Genomic DNA, 18,720 nt, shown 5'->3' on the forward strand with positions numbered 1-18,720 from the left:
AGACAGAGGTCTGCGCACCATGTGGGATTCTGGCCAGCCTGCTGGGATTGAACCCCTGCTGCAGAGGCTGCGGACAGCTTCACAGCACTGCGCTCAATTGTCTGCACCACCAAGGGAGACCCATAAATAAATCCTTAAAAAAAAAAAGATGACAGATTAACCATATGATGCAGCAATTCCACCTCTATGTGTACACCCAAGAGAAATGAAAACAAGTTCACACATGAGTTTGTATGCATGTCCACAGCAACATTGTTCACAATTGCCCAAAAGTGGAAACAGCTCAAACACCCATCGATTTACGAATGAATAAATAAAATGTGCTCCATCCATTAGTTAATATTGTCCGGCCCTAAAACGCATATAGCACTCCACAGGCTACAACCTGGATGAATCCTGGTGACTGCTGAGTGACAGGAGGGGAGGTGTGCAGGGACAGGGAAAAACCACGAATGAGAATGGGGCTTGTTTTTAGGCTGCTGACAATGTTCTAGAATTAGGTTGTGGTGATGGTTGCCACAACTCTATGACTAAACTAACGAATCACTGAGCTGTATCCTTTCAGTGGATGAATTTTCTGGTATATCACAACGCACTATAAAAGATGCCATTTTTGTGTTAGAAACAATTGGGGAAATTGCAACACTGTGTTGTGTGTTAATTGCTAGTTTTGTTACTGCTAATTTTGTTGGGGGTGATGATGGTATTATGGGAGGGGGTTCTTATCTCTTGTGGAGAACCCCACCTGTGCGAGGGTGCACCCTTCCCCATTTATCATGGAAACCAGGGACCACAGGAAGATCCCAAGTAGAATCATTCCACCCCTCATGGGTAAGTACAGGGCAAACCCAAGAAATACAGGAACCTTATGGGCAGGCTGCTCCACGGGGACGGGCTGCAGGAGACATTTTCTTCTGTTGGAGGGCTGACTGCAAGTTGACAGGTCTGTTTTTGCTGAGGCCTGCTGGTGGAACAGGCATGGGCAAGGGAGACAGCGTGGGGGTGGGGGCTGGAGCCCTACACCCAAATGTAGCTGGGAGCCCAAGGGCCTTGTTCCAGGCCTTCAGACCCTAACGAGCTCTCCTCCACTCCAACAGAGACTTACCTGCTGAGGAAAACTGGCCTGTTAGGGAAGGTAAGACACATCAATGGTTGAGCTTCGAGAATGACTGATATTTAGAATGCTAGTTTTTTTAAATGATTTTTTTATTTATGCATACAAGAGCTGGGGTGTAGGCCAGATGTGCAGGGGTGAGAGGATTCACGACAGAGTGGGGAGCAGAACAGGCAGATTTACTGAAATCCACGGCTGAGGGGAGCAGCGGGGAGACGGGAGAGGTCTGCTGCGCCATGTGGGTCAGCTCCCTGGCTGGGGATCAAACTCATGCAGCAGTGACTGGCAATAGCTTGGTAGCACTGAGACTTTAATTCCTGTGCCACCAGGGAGACCCTGGTGTGGTAGTTTTATCACGTTTACTCAAGGCCCACAGTTGAACAGGTACCCAAGAACATTAAGATTCAGCAGTTTTTGGTTTTATGATCAGAACAGAGAAAACACACAGGTTCTTCAAAATATACCAAGAAGAAAATAAAGCTCCTATTTAAGGAAGAATCCCCATCCCAACTCTTAGAAATAAGTAGACATCTATGTTTCCTGGATTTTAGGAAAAGTCATCTTTGACTGACAAACTTGATTCAATAGATGGGTATAGGCTTAAATTACAGCCCCCAAGACACCCACTTTTTAATCCCTGCAATCTGAGGATGTTTCTTTATGTGGCAAAAGGGACTTTGCAAGGTGTGATTGAGTTGAAGGCATTGAGATGGGGAGATTATTCTGGATTCTCTGGGTGGGTCCAGCATCATCATGATGGTCCTTTGTATGGAGGACTGGAAAGTCAGTCGGGGGGTTATATGGTGACAGGCTGGAGGGATGCACTCTGAGGATGGAGAGAGGGACCACAAACCAAGGAATACAAGTGGTCGCTAGGAGCTAAAAAAGAAAAAAGAAGGCAAGGCAAGGAAGGAGATTTACCCCTCAGAGTTGCAGAAGGAACCAGCCCTGCTTAATTCTTATTTCAGCCCAGTGAAAGCAATTTTGGACTTCTGGCCTCCAGAGCTAGAAGAGGATGTTTGTGTTAAGCCAATAAGTTTGTGCTCATCTGTTTCAGCACTGATGGGTGTACATATAATTAGGGACGTTATTAAGGGAGAGCAATGACACTGGCCTGGAGCGGAAGGGAGAGCGACGTGGGAACAGAACGAGGAATCAAGAGGCCCTGAGCAGTGAGAAGCAGGTCTAGCATGGAAGACAAACTCTCCCAAGAGCTAACATGGTTGTTGGGAGAGGGACCTGGTTTAGTCTTTAGGGCCACCAAACGACGAAGTCCACTGGGCTGTCATTAAGTATCTGCCCCAAAGACAAGAGGTTGTGCTGCATCCAGCAGGTTGTCACCAGGATCTGATGTAGAGGGATGGCCCTGAGGGATGGCAGGGACTCACATCTATCTGAGTACTGAAGCCTATTTCTCTTGCCTGGGTGTGGGCCCAATCCAAAAGCTAAAATGATGGGGAAAAGTTCTTATTTTGTTTGTTTTTTTTTTAAAGATTTATTTTTATTTATTTATACAAGCACTGGGTACAGTCAGAAGCGCAGGAGGGTGAGAGAATTCACCAGAGCCAGAGCGGGGAGCAGAGCAGGCAGAAGGACCGAAGCACACTGCTGAGGGGAGCAGCGGGCGGCAGGAGAGGTCTGCGCGCCATGTGGGACTCTCCTTCGGTGGCTGGGGAGCAGCCGGGGATCGAACCGGTGCTGCAGAGGCTGCGGGCAGTTTTGCAACCCAGTGCTCAACCGCTGCGCCACCGGGGAGGCCCTAAAAGTTCTTATTTTTTTTTTGTTTGTTTGTTTTTTATTTTTTTTTATTTATAGAGGCATGTTTTATTTATTTATTTGTTTGCTTGTTTGTTCTGTTTACACATGCACTGGGTACAGTCAGAAGCGCGGGAGGGTGAGAGAATTCACCAGAGCCAGAGCAGGGAGCAGAGCAGGCAGAAGGACCGAAGTACACTGCTGAGGGGAGCAGCGGGCGGCAGGAGAGGTCTGCGCACCATGTGGGACCCTCCTCCGGTGGCAGGGGAGCAGCCGGGGATCGAACCGGCGCTGCAGAGGCTGCGGGCAGCTTGGCAACCCAGTGCTCAACCGCTGCGCCACCGGGGAGGCCCGAAAAGTTCTTATTTTGAAAGAGCGTTAGTGTATGGGGTGGTCCCCCGCCTTGGCACTATTCTGGACTAGATAACTGTTGTAGGGCCATCCTTCACACTAAGATGTTAGCTGCAACTTCAAGGCCAAGAGTAACCCTCCTTTCCCCATGTCATAACAACCAGGAACTTTTTCAGACATTGCAGATGGCTTCTGGGGCGTGGGGTGAATTTGCTCTGCATGTGAGTGTCCCTGCTGTGTGGCATGGAACAGGGAGTTGACTCACCAGTGTAGTAAGTCTTCAAGGACTCCCCAGAGAAGTCACTGCACAGTGACCAACCTGTGAATCAGGGATGTGGGGGCAGAAAGCCCTAAGGGCAGTGGGGACTGTGTGCAAAGATGGGGTGAGATGTGATGACGTGTGCTCTGTGTGTGTGTACTTGTCCCTCTGCAGGAAGGAGGACACTGAGATTCTTGGGGGAGGGGTGAGGCCTGCACAGGACCCAGCCCTGAAGTGACTGTCAGCATTAGGAGTATGTTTTAGGACGGGCACTACCTTCATTTTCTTGAGGTAGTGTAGCCATCTACCAGGAGTTCCTCTAAGCCAAGAGATCAGCTGGCTTGCCCAGGGTGACAAAGAACTGCACGCTGGGTTTTCATTTCCACTTTGAGAAAAAGAAGTGGTGGGATTATATAATGTTAGGACTTTTAACATTTATATATATCTGCCACTTTAACAAGCTTCATTGAGGTATGATTTATATATCATAAAATTAATGTTTCAATGATTCTATCAAAAGTGCTTTGATACAAAATGATCTCTCAAATGTGTCTATATGTGCGGTGTGTGTGTGTATGTTAGTAAAAGCATAATCTAATTTACTGGAAATAGTATCCTATACAGACATGTATATTCTTATGTCATGTGTCACAGCCCAGAATTACAGAATATTAGAAGACTATTTGGGGATTTATATTCCAATGAACTTTTGCCTTGAAATTCTGGTGGATCACTCATCTTTATTAAAGAAGTATGCATGTCATGAAGATTGTCTAGCATGATAGCAAATGCATATATAATTATGGATAGAATTTACCCCTTAACATATTTTATAGGCTAAATAAATAAAGCAGCAGAGGGGAGAGAGATTTCATAAGGAGGCACCTGCAGGATCATCCTGCTTCTCCCTCAGCAGTTGCTCGTCACTCTCTAACCAAGACCACAATTCTCTGTGACCCAATGCCCAGACCTGCCATCTTTCCACCCTGTCAGCTTCCGTGACTCCTTGCCTTCTGGGATTCTTTGCCAGTCAAATGTGCAACATCACTCCTCAGAGACCTCTTGCTTTCCTTGTAAGTCACGCAGTCTTTGTGATTTACATGCAAGTAAGGGGGAGGAAAAACACTAACACCTTCCTTCCGAACAGAAAGAATGATACTTGCGCTCAGTCACCATGGTGGAGTCTGTGGTGCTGGTGAAGGTTTGAGCTCTGCCGAAAGCTTTTCCCACACTGGCTGCACTGGTAGGGTTTCTCTCCAGTGTGGATCCTCTGATGCAGTTTCAGGGTTGACTGCCTCCCAAAGCAGTTTCCACATTCTCCACACGTGTAGGGTCTCTCCCCTGTGTGGACTCGTTTGTGTCGTTTCAGCTCTGAATTCCAGGTGAAGCTTTTCCCACAGTCATCACATTTATAGGGTTTCTTTGCTGAGCGGGTGGGCTGGTGACTAAGACGTTGCAAACGGCTGCTCAAGCTTCTTTTACTTCCTTTGCTTTTCTTTAGCTCCCTCAATGGGTGGCTTTTTAGGGAGCTGCTGATGAATTCCATTTCCCTGCAATGTCTCTGGAAGTGAGTAAATGGCTTTTGAGCATTTGGGGGGCTGATATGCCTACGTGACAAGCGGGTTTCATTCCTGTTCACAGCTCTTGGTTCAGGATTCTGCAGACCACTCCCTCTGGATCTGCTGGCTGACAATACACAAGCCTTTGCTCCTTTAGCCCCCTCCTGTTGTGGATTTTCCTTGTTGTCACTTTTCATTCTGGGGGCTTCTATAATTAGAAAGAAATATGTCACTATCTGAACTTTGAAGAAGGAAACTCAGCAAGAGTCATGAAATATATGGCAAAGTTTCTCAAAGTATGGTCTTCCACTGGTTATCTGCATCAGATTCATCTGGGGCACTTGTCAAACAAGGTAGCCTGCCCCCACTGCCCCCCCACTGCTGAGTCAGATTTGGGGGCTGGGTGGGGAATGAGGTCTGGAAATATATACAGCTAACATGTTCCTGGGGTGATTCTGATTTATAGTACAGTTATGAACCAAGTTCTCCAACTCCTCCCTCCTTCCTACTCCAGGGAGAGGTTTGGGAAGGGAAAAACAAGGAAAAGCAAACCCATCAGAGCCTATTATCAACGATGAAGGAAAAGAAGGAAGGGAGCTGAAATTTTAGCATTGCAAATATACCCTTACTTACACAGACACTGAATGACCACCACAGTCTCTTCAAATGATGGTAAATCCAGTGAACGTGGTATTTTCTTTCATTGGCAGCATAAGTGCTTAGAAATTGGAATATGGGCTAGACGTGTGTTCTAATTACAACAAATCTATAATTTCTGACCACCAGGATTAAGAATCAGGATGGAGATGAGCTGGAATGATCTGTGGGTAAGTCAGAGGACCTAATATTGTATTATCCAATAGCAATGTGGAAAATGTGTGTGTGTGTGTGTTTGTGTGTGTGAGATATTCAATAGGGCAGCCACAAGTGATGCTTCAGCACTTGAAATGTAGCTACAGTGACTAAGGAACTGAATATTAAATTTTATTTTATATCAGATTTAAATAAACAGTCCAATCAAAAATGGTTAATTGGGGCCTCCCTGGTGGCACAAGGGGTTAAGACAAAACCTATGAAGCTATCCGCAGCCACTGCAGCACGAGTTTAATCTCCTGCCAGAGAGCTACCCACCTGGTGCAGCAGACCTCTCCTGTCTCCCACTGCTCCCCTCAGCAGTGTATTTCAGTCCGCCTGTTCTGCTCCCCACTCTGTCTCTGGTGAATCCTCTCACACCCCACACTACTGGCCTGTACCCCAGTTCTTATATGCATAAATAAATAAATCTTTTAAAAAATAATGGTTAATTGATTTTCAACATGGTTGTCAGGTAATTCAATGGGGAAAGCATAGTCTTCAATAAATGGTGCTGCAACAACTGGATTTCCACATGCAAAAGACTGTAACAAAAATTATCTCAAACTGGATCAGAGACCTACATGTAAGAGCTAAACTTATCTCTTTGAAAAAAATATAGGTATAAATCTTTTATGACTCAGAATTAGGCTTTTGAGGAAATGGAATTTTAGATCTGTCACCAAGAGTACAAGCAAATAAAGAAAAAAATAAATTGGATTGCATAAGAATTTAAAATGTTTAAAGAGGGCCTCTCTGGTGGCGCAAGGGGTTAAGCACCACACTATGAAGCAATCCACAGCCTCTGCAGCACGAGTTTGATGGCTGGTTGGTCAGAGAGCAACCCACACGGCACACCCACTGCTCCCCTCAGCAGTGTATTTCAGTCAGTCTGCCTGTTCTGCTCCCCGCTTTGTCTCTGGTGAATCCTCTCACCACCCCACATCTCTGGCCTGTACTCCAGGTCTTGAATGCATAAATAAATAAATCTTAAAAAAATGTTTAAAGAATACTATCAAGCAGCAAAGACAACCCACAAGAGAGAAAATATTTGCAAATTTTATATATAGTATCCGAAATATATAAAGAATGCTTAGAACTCAACAATAAAAAAGAGTAACCCAAATTAAAAATGAGTGAAGGAGCTGAACGATACTTCTCCAAGGAAGATACACAATTGACCAATAAGTACATAAAAAGATATTTGACGTCATTAGGATAATAAAAAAAAAGCCTAGGGGTCTCCTTGGTGGCCTTGGGGTTAAATCTCAGCGCTATCACCACTATGACCTGAGTTCAATCCCCAGCCAAAGGGCTAACCCACATTTCTCCTGTCTCGCCCGCTGCTCCCCTCAGCAGTGTATCTCAGTGGATCTGCCTGTTCTGCTCCCCACGCTGTCTCTGGTGAATCCTCTCAGCCCCCCTATCTCTGTCCTACACCCCAGTTCTTCTATGCAAAAATAAATAGAATTTAAAAAACACCTAATAGGATCACTATAATCAAAAAAGACCAACAATAACAAGTATTGACAAGGACGTAAAGAAACTGGAATTCTCATAGACTGATAGTGGGAAAGTAAAACGGTGCAATTAGTTTGGAAAACCAGTTTGGCAGTTACTCAAAAGGTTAAATACAAAGTTACTATATGACCCAGCAATTCTACACTTATATATGTGTACAAATTAAAATATGTGTCCACAGAAAAGCTTGTACACTAATATTCATAACAGCATAATTGACAAGAGCCGAAAAGGGGAAGCAAGCAATACCCATCAACCGATCGATGGATAAACAAAATGTAGTCCATCCACAGAATGCATATTATTCTGCCATAAAAAAATAAAGCACTGACACTACAACATGAGTGAACCCTGAACACATTATGCTAAGTAGAGAAGCCAACCACAGAAAGTGATACATTGTATGATTCCTTTGATAAGAAATAACCAGAAATGGGCAAATCCACAGCAGAAAGCATACAGGAGCTGCAGCAATTGGAGAGGCGAGCCATGGAGAGCACGGCCGGTGGGTACCGGCTCCTTTCTGAGGTCATGAGAATACTCTGCAATTACATGGTGGTGGTGGCGGTTGCACAAATGTGTGACTACATTAAGAACCACTAAACTATACACATAAAAAGGGTAAATTTACAGTATGAATTGTATCTCAAAAAGTAAAATGGAGAATGCAGCTTGGAAGGAAGGCACGGGTGGCTCAGTGATGAGGAACATGGCCGAGCCCTTTCGGGGATCACATAAACAGAAGTGGAGACATGACACACAGCCAGCTGCGTCCGCTGAGGCAGAAGGGAGGGTGCGGCCCACTTCGTGCAGGCCCACGAGGCCACAGGTTCGGGGGCAGGGCCTCAGTTGGAGTCACAAGGCTTTCCTGCAGGACGGACACCCTGGTCTTCTGTTCCTGAGTCCCGAGGATAAGCAAAGTTTCACTAAATGCAGCAAATCTTAAGGAAAGGAGGTTCTTTTACAGCCCTCTCTCTAACCTGCTGACCTACCCTGTCTTCACATCACCAAGACTGACTGAGGTGCCACTGTCATTCAGTCTTACAGCTCGGAAGACTGTAAAGCAGGCCTGCAGCCACGCTGGCATTTTACCAGAGACAGAGAATGCGTGCAAGGGGTCAGCGCACCTGCCGGTCACAAGAGGAGGAAGGGGCGGAAAGCTACACAGCGGGGGCTCTTTCCTCTAATAAGCAGAATGTTCATTAGGGCCCTTTTAAATAGGGGGCCCTTCTGAGTCAGGCAACTCAGTCACAGCTATGCAGGGGGGGTTCAATGATTGCGCTTTGGAGCTGTCTTCGCTATAAGCTCTGACAGGGAGAGGAATAATACTTGACCACTAAAAAAATCCGGGGCACTGGATTATCGAACACAGAAAAAGCAGAAAAAGCAAACATATTTCTTAGGAACAGTGTCACTGAGATCTTTGATCACAAACATTAAAAACATGAACACGCACATGGCCCCCGCCTGTGCAGAACGCGCTCTGAATGGCGGTACAGGGCCGAGGGCAGGTAGAGCAGAGGCAGTGTTTACCTGGCCCAGTCGATTTGGGAGTCGGTTCCTGGAGAAGCGGCGATTTTTCCCAATGATGGGGGCTCAGGGGGTCCTGGGATCTTGCCAGGTAAGGTGCCCCCAGAGCACTCTCCCTGGGCTGTCTCCTAGGCGTCTGCAGTTGAAAGTCTGGCAGCTCCTGTTCGCCGAGCTGAGATCCAGTTTTCTCCAAGAGCACCTTCTGCCCCTGCATGCAGACGGCCACCTGGGAACAGCCCAAGCCCCGGAGCGCACCCTGAGGACCCGCTGCTGACAGCTCGGCCCCGCCACTGCCCTGACCCCCGGGATCCTTGACCGTGGGCCGGGAGGCCGGCTCTGAGAGAGACGCTCCGGGAAGGACGCGAGAGTGGCCAGAACCAGGCCGGCACCTCCCGAGCGGCAGCCCCTAGACCCGGGGCCTTCCTCACGGCCCGGGGTCAGCGGCGGGAGGGCAGCGGGCACGCGGCGCTGCCCGGCGGCCTCCCACGCTGTGCCCACCCCCGCCCTTTCCGCCGCAGGGAACGGCCCGCAGGAAGGGCAGCAGGGGCGGCGCCCCGCGAAGCCGGGCCTGGGCCGGGTGAGGAGGTGGCAGCCGGGCAGCCGCAGGAAGGCTCCGAGAGCCGCGCCCAGCCGGCTCCGACCCGCCTCCATCTCCCAAGGACCCGGTCTGCTCGCGGCCTAGGCCCCCCGCGGCCTCTGCCTGGGGGTGCGGCGGGGCGGGCAATGCGGCCCAAAGGGCCCTCCCTGGACGCGGCCCTCGGAAGTTGCCGCACAGTCAACGTCCTGCCCCGCGGCGCAGGATCCTGAGTGGGGGGAAGCCTGGGGTGCTGGGGGGGGTGACTCCCCCCAGGTTCTCGGGCGCGAGGAGTGGCGAGAACCTGGGTCCTCGCTTCCTCCCCGAGCGCCTGCGGGGGTCTCTGGGCGTCGGCTACACCCCCGAGGGCTGGAGAGCGGCGGGAGGAGGCACCTGCCGCCACCCCGCCCATTTCTGGGCTCTCACGGGGGCGCCAGGGCCCGGCGGCCCGGGTGGGGAGGGGCCCGCCCTTACCCACTGCTTGGGTCTCTTGGGCGCTCTGTGACAGTCCTCCACCAGCGCCACCAGCTCCTGGCTGCTCGCCGGACGCCGCCGCGGGAGGCGCGCCTGGATCTCGGGGGGCAGGATGGCGAGGAACTGCTCCTGCACCAGCAGCTCCAGGATCTGCTCCTTGGTGCGCAGCTCGGGCTGCAGCCACTGGCGGCAGAGCTGGCGGAGCCGGGACAGCGCCTCCTGCGGCCCGGCCACCTCTTGGTAGCAGAACCGCCGGAAGTTCTGGCGGCAGAGCTCGGGGTCCGGGCCGTCTCGGGGCTGGGGGGGCCCCCGCTTCTCCTCGAGCCTGGCTATGATGTGCCTCTCCTGCCGGGAGGAGGCCTGAGGGTCGGCCCGCGAACTCAAAGTTATCTCCATCTTAGCTGCCATGTCGGGGGCCGGGCCGGGTCTCTCTCCCGCAAACTGCTCACGCCGCCGGGACCATGACGCGCGGGGCTCCGGATGCTGGAAACCGGGGCGCTGAGGGGCCGGGGGCGCGGCCGAGCGCGGCCTTCTCACCCGCGACCCGGACCCCGCGCTGGCGAGACGCCGCGGCCCGGGGCGCGGGAGGGGGCGTCGCTCCGCCGCGCTCTCCAAGCGTCCCGCGGGCGGACGAGCCGGCGTCCCCGAGGGAGAGGCCGGGGCCCGACGCACCCGAGCGGCGAGCGCGCGGGGGCAGCGGGGCGCCGGCCCGACGGCGCAGGGCGCCGGGGAAAGTTCGGGCGCCGCTACAGGTAGGCGCGTCCACTCCCCGCGGCGGGGCGACCGCCCTCAGCCCCCCGCCGGGGCCGCGGGGTGGGCCGGGGCGGCCGGGCAGCGGCGGGGGTCGGGGCGCCGACCGGCTCCCTCCCCCGGCTCCGCAGGCCCCGCCGCGGCGGCCTCCGCGGGCGTCCCGCTCGGCCCGGCTCGGCGAAGCTGCGACACTCCTTCGCGCCCCTCAGGCCGGGAGCCGAGGGCGCGCCCCGGCGGGCGCCGGCGACCGCCGCGTCACGACAGCGCGGCGCCCCGCGCCCGCCTGCAGGGGAGTCGCCCCGCTGGGGCCCCCGGACCGGGCATCCAGTGGTCAGGGCGGGGGGCGGGGCGAGGCGCTGGTCGCGGACACGCCCACTGGCTGCGGAGAAATTGCGCTAGGAGGAGGCCCGCCTCCGCCCCGCGACGATTGGCTGGTCGAGGACGTTGTCTCTTGCCTATTGGCTGTTGCGCCTGTCGATGGCCGCGAGCGCGACGCCCAGTCTTTACAATGCACCCTGGGAGTTGTAGTCCAGACAGACTTTGGCGCGTGCGTAGTGAGCAGACTAGCGCTGGGGTTCGCGGCGCCCACTTCCGGCCGGGCGGCTGCGCGAGTGTGGGGCGTCGCGGGCGCGCGGTGAGTGTGGGGCGGGCTCGCGGCTGGGCCCCGCCGGCCCGGGGGCCCCTACGGCTGGGGGCTACTCCGAGCGGAGGGGCCAGTGCGGGGCGCCCCGAGTCCTTCCTGCGCCGGCCCTCCTGAAGGGAGGGGCCGGGTCTGGGGGCCCCCTCCGGGCTCGCCGGGCCCCCGATGTTCTCGCGCGCGCTGCCCGCCCGCGTCCTGCTCTGCGCTTTGGGCCTGAGAACCGCGCGCGGGCTGCGCCTCCTGCGGGAGCCGGGAGCGCGTCGGTCTGTGCTCGGAGAAGGCGGGGGCGCACGCCCTGGACGGCGGGGAGTGGGCGCCGCCTTCCCCCTGGAGGCCCCGCCGCGCACGGGCGCGCACCGAGGGTGCCCCGGGTGGAGGAGGCAGAAGTTCCTGGAGAGAAGGGCGACCTGGATCCAGTTTCTAAAAATGGATGTTTTCACTCCTGTGAACAGATTCACCCCTTTTGTGGAGAAGGGGGCAGCGTGGGACGTCCTGACTCCGGCCCGACAGCCTCCCGAGGTAGCGATGCCCGGGAAAGCGGGAACGTCGCCACCTCTGTGCGGACCGGCCCGGCGCCTTGCCAGCCCCCTCAGCCAGGAGCCAGGTGCCGGGTGCCAGGAGCCAGGTGCCCGGTGCCAGCCCCGCTCAGCCAGGTGCCGGGTGCCAGGTGCCCGGTGCCAGCCCCGCTCAGCCAGGAGCCAGGTGCCAGGAGCCAGGTGCCCGGTGCCGGGTCCGCGGCTCGGAGGGAGGTGCTGCCTGCCGGGAGCAGCCCCACAGCGCCTGTGCGGCACCGGGGGCTCCTCCCGGGGGACACGCCGCTGTCTGAAGGGGGGGGGAAGGAATGGTGGAAAATAAAACAGCACCCAGCGCGTCGTCGCGCAGACCCACGGTGGGGTGCAGGGGGAGGGGAGAGGAGCCCTCGGGAAGGAGGGTCCGGGCTACCCCCCCCCCCAAGGAGCGGGCCGGGCCGACCCCGGCGGGTCTCGTCTCCGCTCGGCTGGGGCCGGAGCTGGGCAGCCCTGGCGGGGTCCGGGGAGTCGTGACCGGACGAGAGGCGGGAGACGGTCGCTGCGTTGTTGATGTTTCAGAGCCTGGGAACGTGCCAGGAGTGAAGGACACGGATCTTCCCGGACGCGCGGCGAGGAGAGACACGCGGCTTGATGCCGGCTTCCTCCCGACCCACCGACCGCACCGCCCTTCGGAGTCGAGCCTCTTCCACCTCCCGAGCCTGCTCGCCGCCCGCTCTCCGGTTCTCTGGCCCCAGGCGGGCACCGCTCCCGCTGGCGCCCGAGGGGATGGAATCAGGCCCCCGGGGCGGCCGTGGCCGTGGCGACCGGAGTGAGCCAGTTTGCTGAAGCGGAGCATGGCGGCGACGAGGAGCCCCCCCGCACGGCCGCCCCCCGGCCGGGGCGCCGCGCAGGGACAGAAGCCGGCCCCCCGCGGCCGCGGCCCCGACTCGGAAGCCTCCCGCCAGCGCTTCCGGCAGTTCTGCTACCGGGAGGTGGGCGGCCCCCACGAGGCGTTCAGCAAGCTCTGGGAGCTCTGCTGCCGGTGGCTGAGACCAAAGACTCACTCGAAAGAGCAAATCCTGGAGCTGCTGGTTTTAGAGCAGTTTCTGACCATCTTGCCAGAGGAGATCCAGGCTTGGGTTAGGGAGCAGCACCCGGAAAATGGCGAGGAAGCCGTGGCGCTGGTTGAAGATGTACAGAGGTCTCCGGGGCGACAGGTGAGGTGTCGGGACCTTGGGGTTTGGGGTGTGAAGTCGGCGAGGAGCGCGGGAGTCCCCGCAGAGGCGCTGGTAGAGACAAGCGGTGTAGCCATCTCGGGTTGGTGCTGTGCCCGGGGCCTGGGAAGACCGTTTGCTGAAGTAACTTACACATCCCTATTTTCAGTGGAGATCTAGGGTCCCTAATTAGAGAAAATACCCAGAAAAGGTCTCCAAAGAAGGCCAGGCAAAGGACAGCTATCCTTCATGCAAGGGGTCCGGAAAGCCGCTCTCTTGCTAGACTGTTCCTTGAAGGGGGGTGGCCATGTGTCCTTGCTGCCTCGTTAACTGGACAGTTTCAGAAATACCCTCCCTGGCGGCGGGACCAGTCTGAAATCTGTCTGTTGTAACCATCTTGTACATTTCCAGTGAAGGGAGGGCGAAAGGCACAGAAGGAAAAATAACCGGAGGCCTCTGGTTGGCGGCTTGGCGCCAGGAGAGCGCCTGAAATTCCCTCCACGCGCCAGGGGAAGCGGGGAGGAGGGATGTGGGTCAGGCAGGCTGTGGTCAGAGCAGGAAGCAGCTGGCCAGCGAGGAGTCTGCATGGCCGGAGCGGAGCCACTTGCATCTCCCGGCGAGGGGCCCACCTGGGCCGTGGCTGCGGAGGAGCGGCGAGGAGAGGAGGTGTCCACAGCGGGTGGAGGTGCTCGGCGCGCTGACAGCGTGGAGAGAGGAGAGCAGTAGGGACACGCTGGGAAGAGAGGAGGTTATAGGGCGCGGCACTGGGACTGCTGAGGGTGCCAGGATGGGCGGGGGGGGGGGGGGGGCGGCGGCCCAAGAATCAAGACCCGTGTGAGGTGAGCTGAATGGGGCGGGGACCCCCGTCTCCTAATATCATCCTGGGCCCCACTCTCCTGGCCAGTGCTGTGGTGGTCTCTTGCTGCTGCCCACTTCGGACCCAAACTCTTAATGCAACAGGCAGGAACATAAGGGCTAGGACGGCGACGAGAAACCTTTCGTGGAAGTGATGGGGAGCCCGAGGGGTGCGGAGGGTCAAGGAGTGTGACCCCATCCCCAGGACCCGTGGCTGGCAGGCACCAGCTTGAGACTTAAAGAGCAAACGCAGTGGATGGAAGTGCCGAGATGCGGGGCCGACAGGGAACAAGACAGGCCTGACCTCCCGCCTGCTGGACCCTCCATCCCTCGGGGACAGGTGGCACAGATCGGTGCTCTGGCAAATGAGCAGGACGAGCTGGCAGGGAGCGGGGGAGACGGGAGGCAGGGCCTCTCAGAGGGGCATTTCTGAGCAGCGCATGGAGGCGGAGCTGGTGCGTCGGGAGCTGAGCGCCCCAAGCTGCGGGTACAGCGCAGCTCCAGAGCCAGTGGTGGGACAGACAGGAGTGTTTAAGAAAGCGGGGTGCTGTGGCTAGAGCTTCGGGGTCAGGGAGAAGGTCTGAGAAAAGGAGGTGGAAGGGAGCCTGTGTTGGGCTGGGGCCTTTCAGGCTGCAGAGAGGAGTGTGGACTCCAGCAGGGCCACAGGGAGTGTCGACGGGGACAGTCGCGATCCTACATTTTAGAGAGGCCTCCTGGGTGCCATGCAGAGAAGCCGGAGGGCCCACAGGGAGGACGCAGGGCAGCCATGAAGAGGCGATGCCAGCAGTCCGGATGGACAGTGCTGGAAGGCGTGGAGGCGGGAGAGGAAGCAGCAAGTGTCTCCGACAGGGAAGGCCAGCGCTGGCGCCCCCAGCTGCAGGCGCGCAGGCCCCGGGAGGCGGTGAGGCCACGTGACTGAAACCACATTCTCTTCATTTGCGTGGTTCCGAGCGTGTCTCTTCTGCCTCCCCATGCCTTGCGCCGTGTTTTAATGCCACTCTCGGGTTGTGATGTCCAGCTTAGGCAGGCGTTTGCAGTGACAGACGGCGGGGTCTGTTCTCAGGTCCCTGACTCTGGAAAGGACTTGAAAGTGCTCATTGAGGAGACAGCCCCTTGGGGAGCAGCCAGAGAATCCACAAGACCCCACCTGAAGCCGGGGCTTCTTCCTGAGGAACTGACTTTGAAGGGGTCACAGAGCTCCCACCGAAGACCCTGGGGACCGCCTGAAGGTAAGCAGAGCCCCCGCCTCAGGGGAGGGTCGGCTGACTCATGAAGTGCAGGCCTGAGCTGGCGCCTTCCCCGTTAGGTGTCTATGAAATATTGCCAAGGAACAAGAGGTCACATTTTCGTTGAGGGTAACAGTGCTTAAAATAGGGTAGAGGGCCTCCCTGGTGGCGCAGTGGTTGAGCGCTGGGTTGCGAAGCTGCCCGCAGCCTCTGCAGCGCCGGTTCGATCCCCGGCTGCTCCCCGGCCGCCGGAGGAGGGTCCCTCATGGCGCGCAGACCTCTCCTGCCGCCCGCTGCTCCCCTCAGCAGTGTACTTCGGTCCTTCTGCCTGCTCTGCTCCCCGCTCTGGCTCTGGTGAATTCTCTCACCCTCCCGCGCTTCTGACTGTACCCAGTGCTTGTATAAACAAAACAAACAAACAAATAAATAAATAATAAAAAACATGCCTCTATTAAATAAATAAAAAAAAAAAAAATAAGGTAGAGACGCTCTGTGCTAGCCCGGTGCTCTTCCACGGCCGTGACCCCTCTCGCTTCGGAGTCAGGTGTGAGCAGAGGTGAGCGTGCTGCCTTCACCTGCACAGCCACTCAGCACGGCCTTGAGGAGTAACCGTCTTGCCCAGCCAGCTGCACCTTTTCCAGAATACTTTTCTCCATTATTGTGATTTTCTTCCGACACTGTTTTAGTTTTTCTCGTCTGACTCATTTTTCAGTGTTAGCCATTTTAGTACCACAGTTACTAATTTCTAGTTTGACAGTCTATTCTTCCTTTCACAGTTTTACACTTTTTCTTTCTCTTTTGAGTTTATCTTTTTTTTTTTTTTAATAGAGGCATGTTTTATTTATTTGTTTGTTTGTTGGTTTTGTTTATACAAGCACTGGGTACAGTCAGAAGCGCGGGAGGGTGAGAGAATTCACCAGAGCCAGAGCGGGGAGCAGAGCAGGCAGAAGGACCGAAGGACACTGCTGAGGGGAGCAGCGGGCGGCAGGAGAGGTCTGCGCGCCATGTGGGACCCTCCTCCGGTGGCCGGGGAGCAGCTGGGGATTGAACCGGCGCCGCCAAGGCCGCTGGCAGCTTCGCAACCCAGCGTTCAACCGCTGCACCACGGGGGAGGCCCAACACTGTGTTCATTTTTATGACTGATACCTCACTGCACAGACAGAGGCTCCATTTCTATGTCTCTCTCCACGAGGCAGTTTGAAGGGATACGTTTCTAGGTGGCCACAAGGCCACTGCAGCCTTTTCTACCTCACTGAAGCCTGCCTTTACAGGTTGCTAAATCATTTTTATTTTTATTTTTTTTTTTTTTAACTTTTTTTTTTTTTATAGAGGCATGTTTTTATTTATTTATTATTTATTTGTTTGTTTGTTTTCGTTTATACATGCACTGGGTACAGTCAGAAGCACGGGAGGGTGAGAGAATTCACCAGAGCCAGAGCGGGGAGCAGAGCAGGCAGAAGGACCGAAGTACACTGCTGAGGGGAGCAGCGGGCGGCAGGAGAGGTCTGCCCGCCATGTGGGACCCTCCTCTGGTGGCCGGGGAGCAGCCGGGGATCAAACCGGCGCCGCAGAGGCCGCGGGCAGCTTCGCAACCCAGCGCTCAACCGCTGCGCCACCGGGGAGGCCCGCTAAATCATTTTTAAAAAGCAGCTCCTCTTTACACACCTCAGACCCTGGAGGAGAACACTGTTTAAGCTGGCAGGCTTCTGCGGGGAGATGGAAAATTGCCGAATAGGTTCATTTGCTTTCATGGTTTATAAGGGAAGTAAATACTCTTATCAATATCTTTGTAGACTTTGCCACTTAGTATTTATTTCCCTGTAATCCTCAGCATCATCTGGGCTGTGATTTCTTCGGCTTCAGGGTCTGTGGACAGAAAGGCAGGACTCACTCTGTCCCGGGCTCCAGGCGCGTCACGGTGCTCCTGTCTCCAGCATCGTACGCTCCCAGGGCTGTACATCCTGAGTGTCCGCTTAGCCTCTCTTATAAGCCATCAAAATGAATCATTTCCTTTATAGAATTCTTGAAGGTGGGGGTCTGGGAAGAAATCATCATCTTGTTCTAAAAAAAAAAAAAAAAGTTACTGTGGAATTTCTAAAGATTTATTTATATATACAAGAACTGGGGTGCAGGTCAGAGGTACGGGGAGGGGGGTGAAAGGACTCACCAGAGACAGAGTGGGGAGTAGAACAGAGGGATCTGTTGAAATCCACTGCTGAGGGGATGTTTGTAATGTACACTTATTTTTTTAGAATGGCAAACAAAACTTTTTTTGTTTTAAAGATTTATTTATCTATGCATACAAGAACTTGGGTACAGGCCAGAGGTGTGGGGGGTGAGAGGATTCACCAGAGACAGAGTGGGGAGCAGAACAGGCAGACTGACTGAAATCCATTGCTGAGGGGAGCAGCAGGCGAGTCAGGAGAGGTCTGCTGCGCCATGTGGGTAGCTTCTTGGCCGAGGATTGAACTTGTACTGTAGTGGCTGTGGATAGCTTCATAAGTTGCATTTTAACCCCCTGCGCCAAGAGGGAGGCTCTCCAAAACTTTTTTTAAGCTATTATGTCAGGAAGAACTCCGTGAAAGGAAGGCCTCACCATTCTGTGTGTGGCCTTCACACCTGAGTGTGTGTCACACCCATCTTGGGGAGTGTTAAAACAGATTCCCAGCCCTCACCAACAGTTTCTGATTCTAGAGGTCTCACAGCCCCCCGGGTGCTGTGACTGGTGGGGCCTCGGAGCCTGCTCTGTGCTGTTGTGTGGAAGCGGCCCTCTAACGGGGCCTGTTTTCTCCCCCAGCCTCGCTGCCTCTGCATGCTCCCAGGAACATTCCCCCGAAGAGGGATCTCCGAGATCAGGAGACAGGGGCTGTGCTCTGGACGGCTGGAGTCCAGGTGAGCCGTGCCCAGGGCCTTCTGACTTGTGAGTTCCCGTTCCACCTTGCACTCTCTCAGCCTCGAGCTCGTTTTTCCCAGAGATGTTAGAAAGATTGTAGGTGTCCGCTGAACTCTCAGGTTGCTTTCTTCTTCTGTCACTCTCATCATCACATGCTCTGCCTGCTCCGGCCTTGGGAGGGCCAACCCCCCACCTTGCTGTCTCCCGATCTGACAACTGTAGCCCCATCTTTGCCCCAACCCCAGGCTGGAGCTGGACAATATTTTCGGTAGCAGCAGGCCCTGGTGTTGTTTCAGGGACCAGCTGTGTGTGAAGACAGAGCCGTATCCCTCTGTCAGGAAGGACAGACGCGCCGTGGTCCTGCACAGAGGGCGCGCCATCGGGGTGTGTCACAGAAGAATAATAGAAGTGCTTCATGGGGTAAGGACCCCCGCTCCCGCTAGGTCTTGAGGGCACGTGTACAGGAGAGAGACTGAAAGAACTCAGGAGAGGCTGTGGGGAGACTGTGAGGCAGAGGGAGCGAAGGAAAGAAACGGGACCATACTGAGAGTAGGCAAGGGAGAAAGGAAACGTATGAGAGGCTCATGACAGAGGATGCACAGCTCGGCGACAGAGCAAGAACGTGGGGACAGGGTGAGGAGGCG

General features: G+C 55.0%; 2 protein-coding genes and 1 long non-coding RNA gene across 4 annotated transcripts; 2 read left to right on the top strand and 1 right to left on the bottom strand.

The window, feature by feature from the left end:
* Positions 1-3,205: 3,205 nt before the first annotated feature.
* ZNF174 (zinc finger protein 174) lies at positions 3,206-10,508 on the bottom strand. 2 transcript variants are annotated; one of them, XM_037507723.2, is made up of 3 exons: positions 9,990-10,508; positions 8,945-9,167; positions 3,206-5,246 (listed from the first exon to the last, which is right to left on the bottom strand). In XM_037507723.2, exons 1-3 carry the CDS (start codon positions 10,395-10,397, stop codon positions 4,645-4,647), a joined length of 1,233 nt encoding a protein of 410 aa, XP_037363620.1. In that variant the 5' UTR covers positions 10,398-10,508; the 3' UTR covers positions 3,206-4,644. The 2 variants fall into 2 exon arrangements, with proteins under 2 accessions (XP_037363620.1, XP_037363621.1); XM_037507724.2 differs by lacking the exon at positions 3,206-5,246 and adding an exon at positions 5,253-8,309.
* An 817-nt stretch (positions 10,509-11,325) lies between these two features.
* Positions 11,326-12,753, top strand: LOC119240216 (uncharacterized). Its single transcript, XR_005124113.2, has 3 exons — positions 11,326-11,373; positions 11,832-11,898; positions 12,468-12,753. It is a non-coding gene; the product is annotated as an uncharacterized LOC119240216 (long non-coding RNA).
* A 19-nt stretch (positions 12,754-12,772) lies between these two features.
* On the top strand, positions 12,773-18,366 carry ZSCAN32 (zinc finger and SCAN domain containing 32; the record flags this gene model as incomplete). Its single annotated transcript, XM_037508093.1, has 4 exons — positions 12,773-13,105; positions 15,021-15,186; positions 17,981-18,075; positions 18,322-18,366. Coding segments are annotated over 4 exons (621 nt in total), but the record flags the coding sequence as incomplete, so codon positions are not given.
* Between the last annotated feature and the right edge of the window lie 354 nt (positions 18,367-18,720).

The sequence above is a fragment of the Talpa occidentalis genome, unplaced genomic scaffold (assembly GCF_014898055.3).
Source record: "Talpa occidentalis isolate TD23 unplaced genomic scaffold, MPIMG_talOcc4v2.1 talOcc4.12, whole genome shotgun sequence".
Taxonomy (NCBI): domain Eukaryota; kingdom Metazoa; phylum Chordata; class Mammalia; order Eulipotyphla; family Talpidae; genus Talpa; species Talpa occidentalis.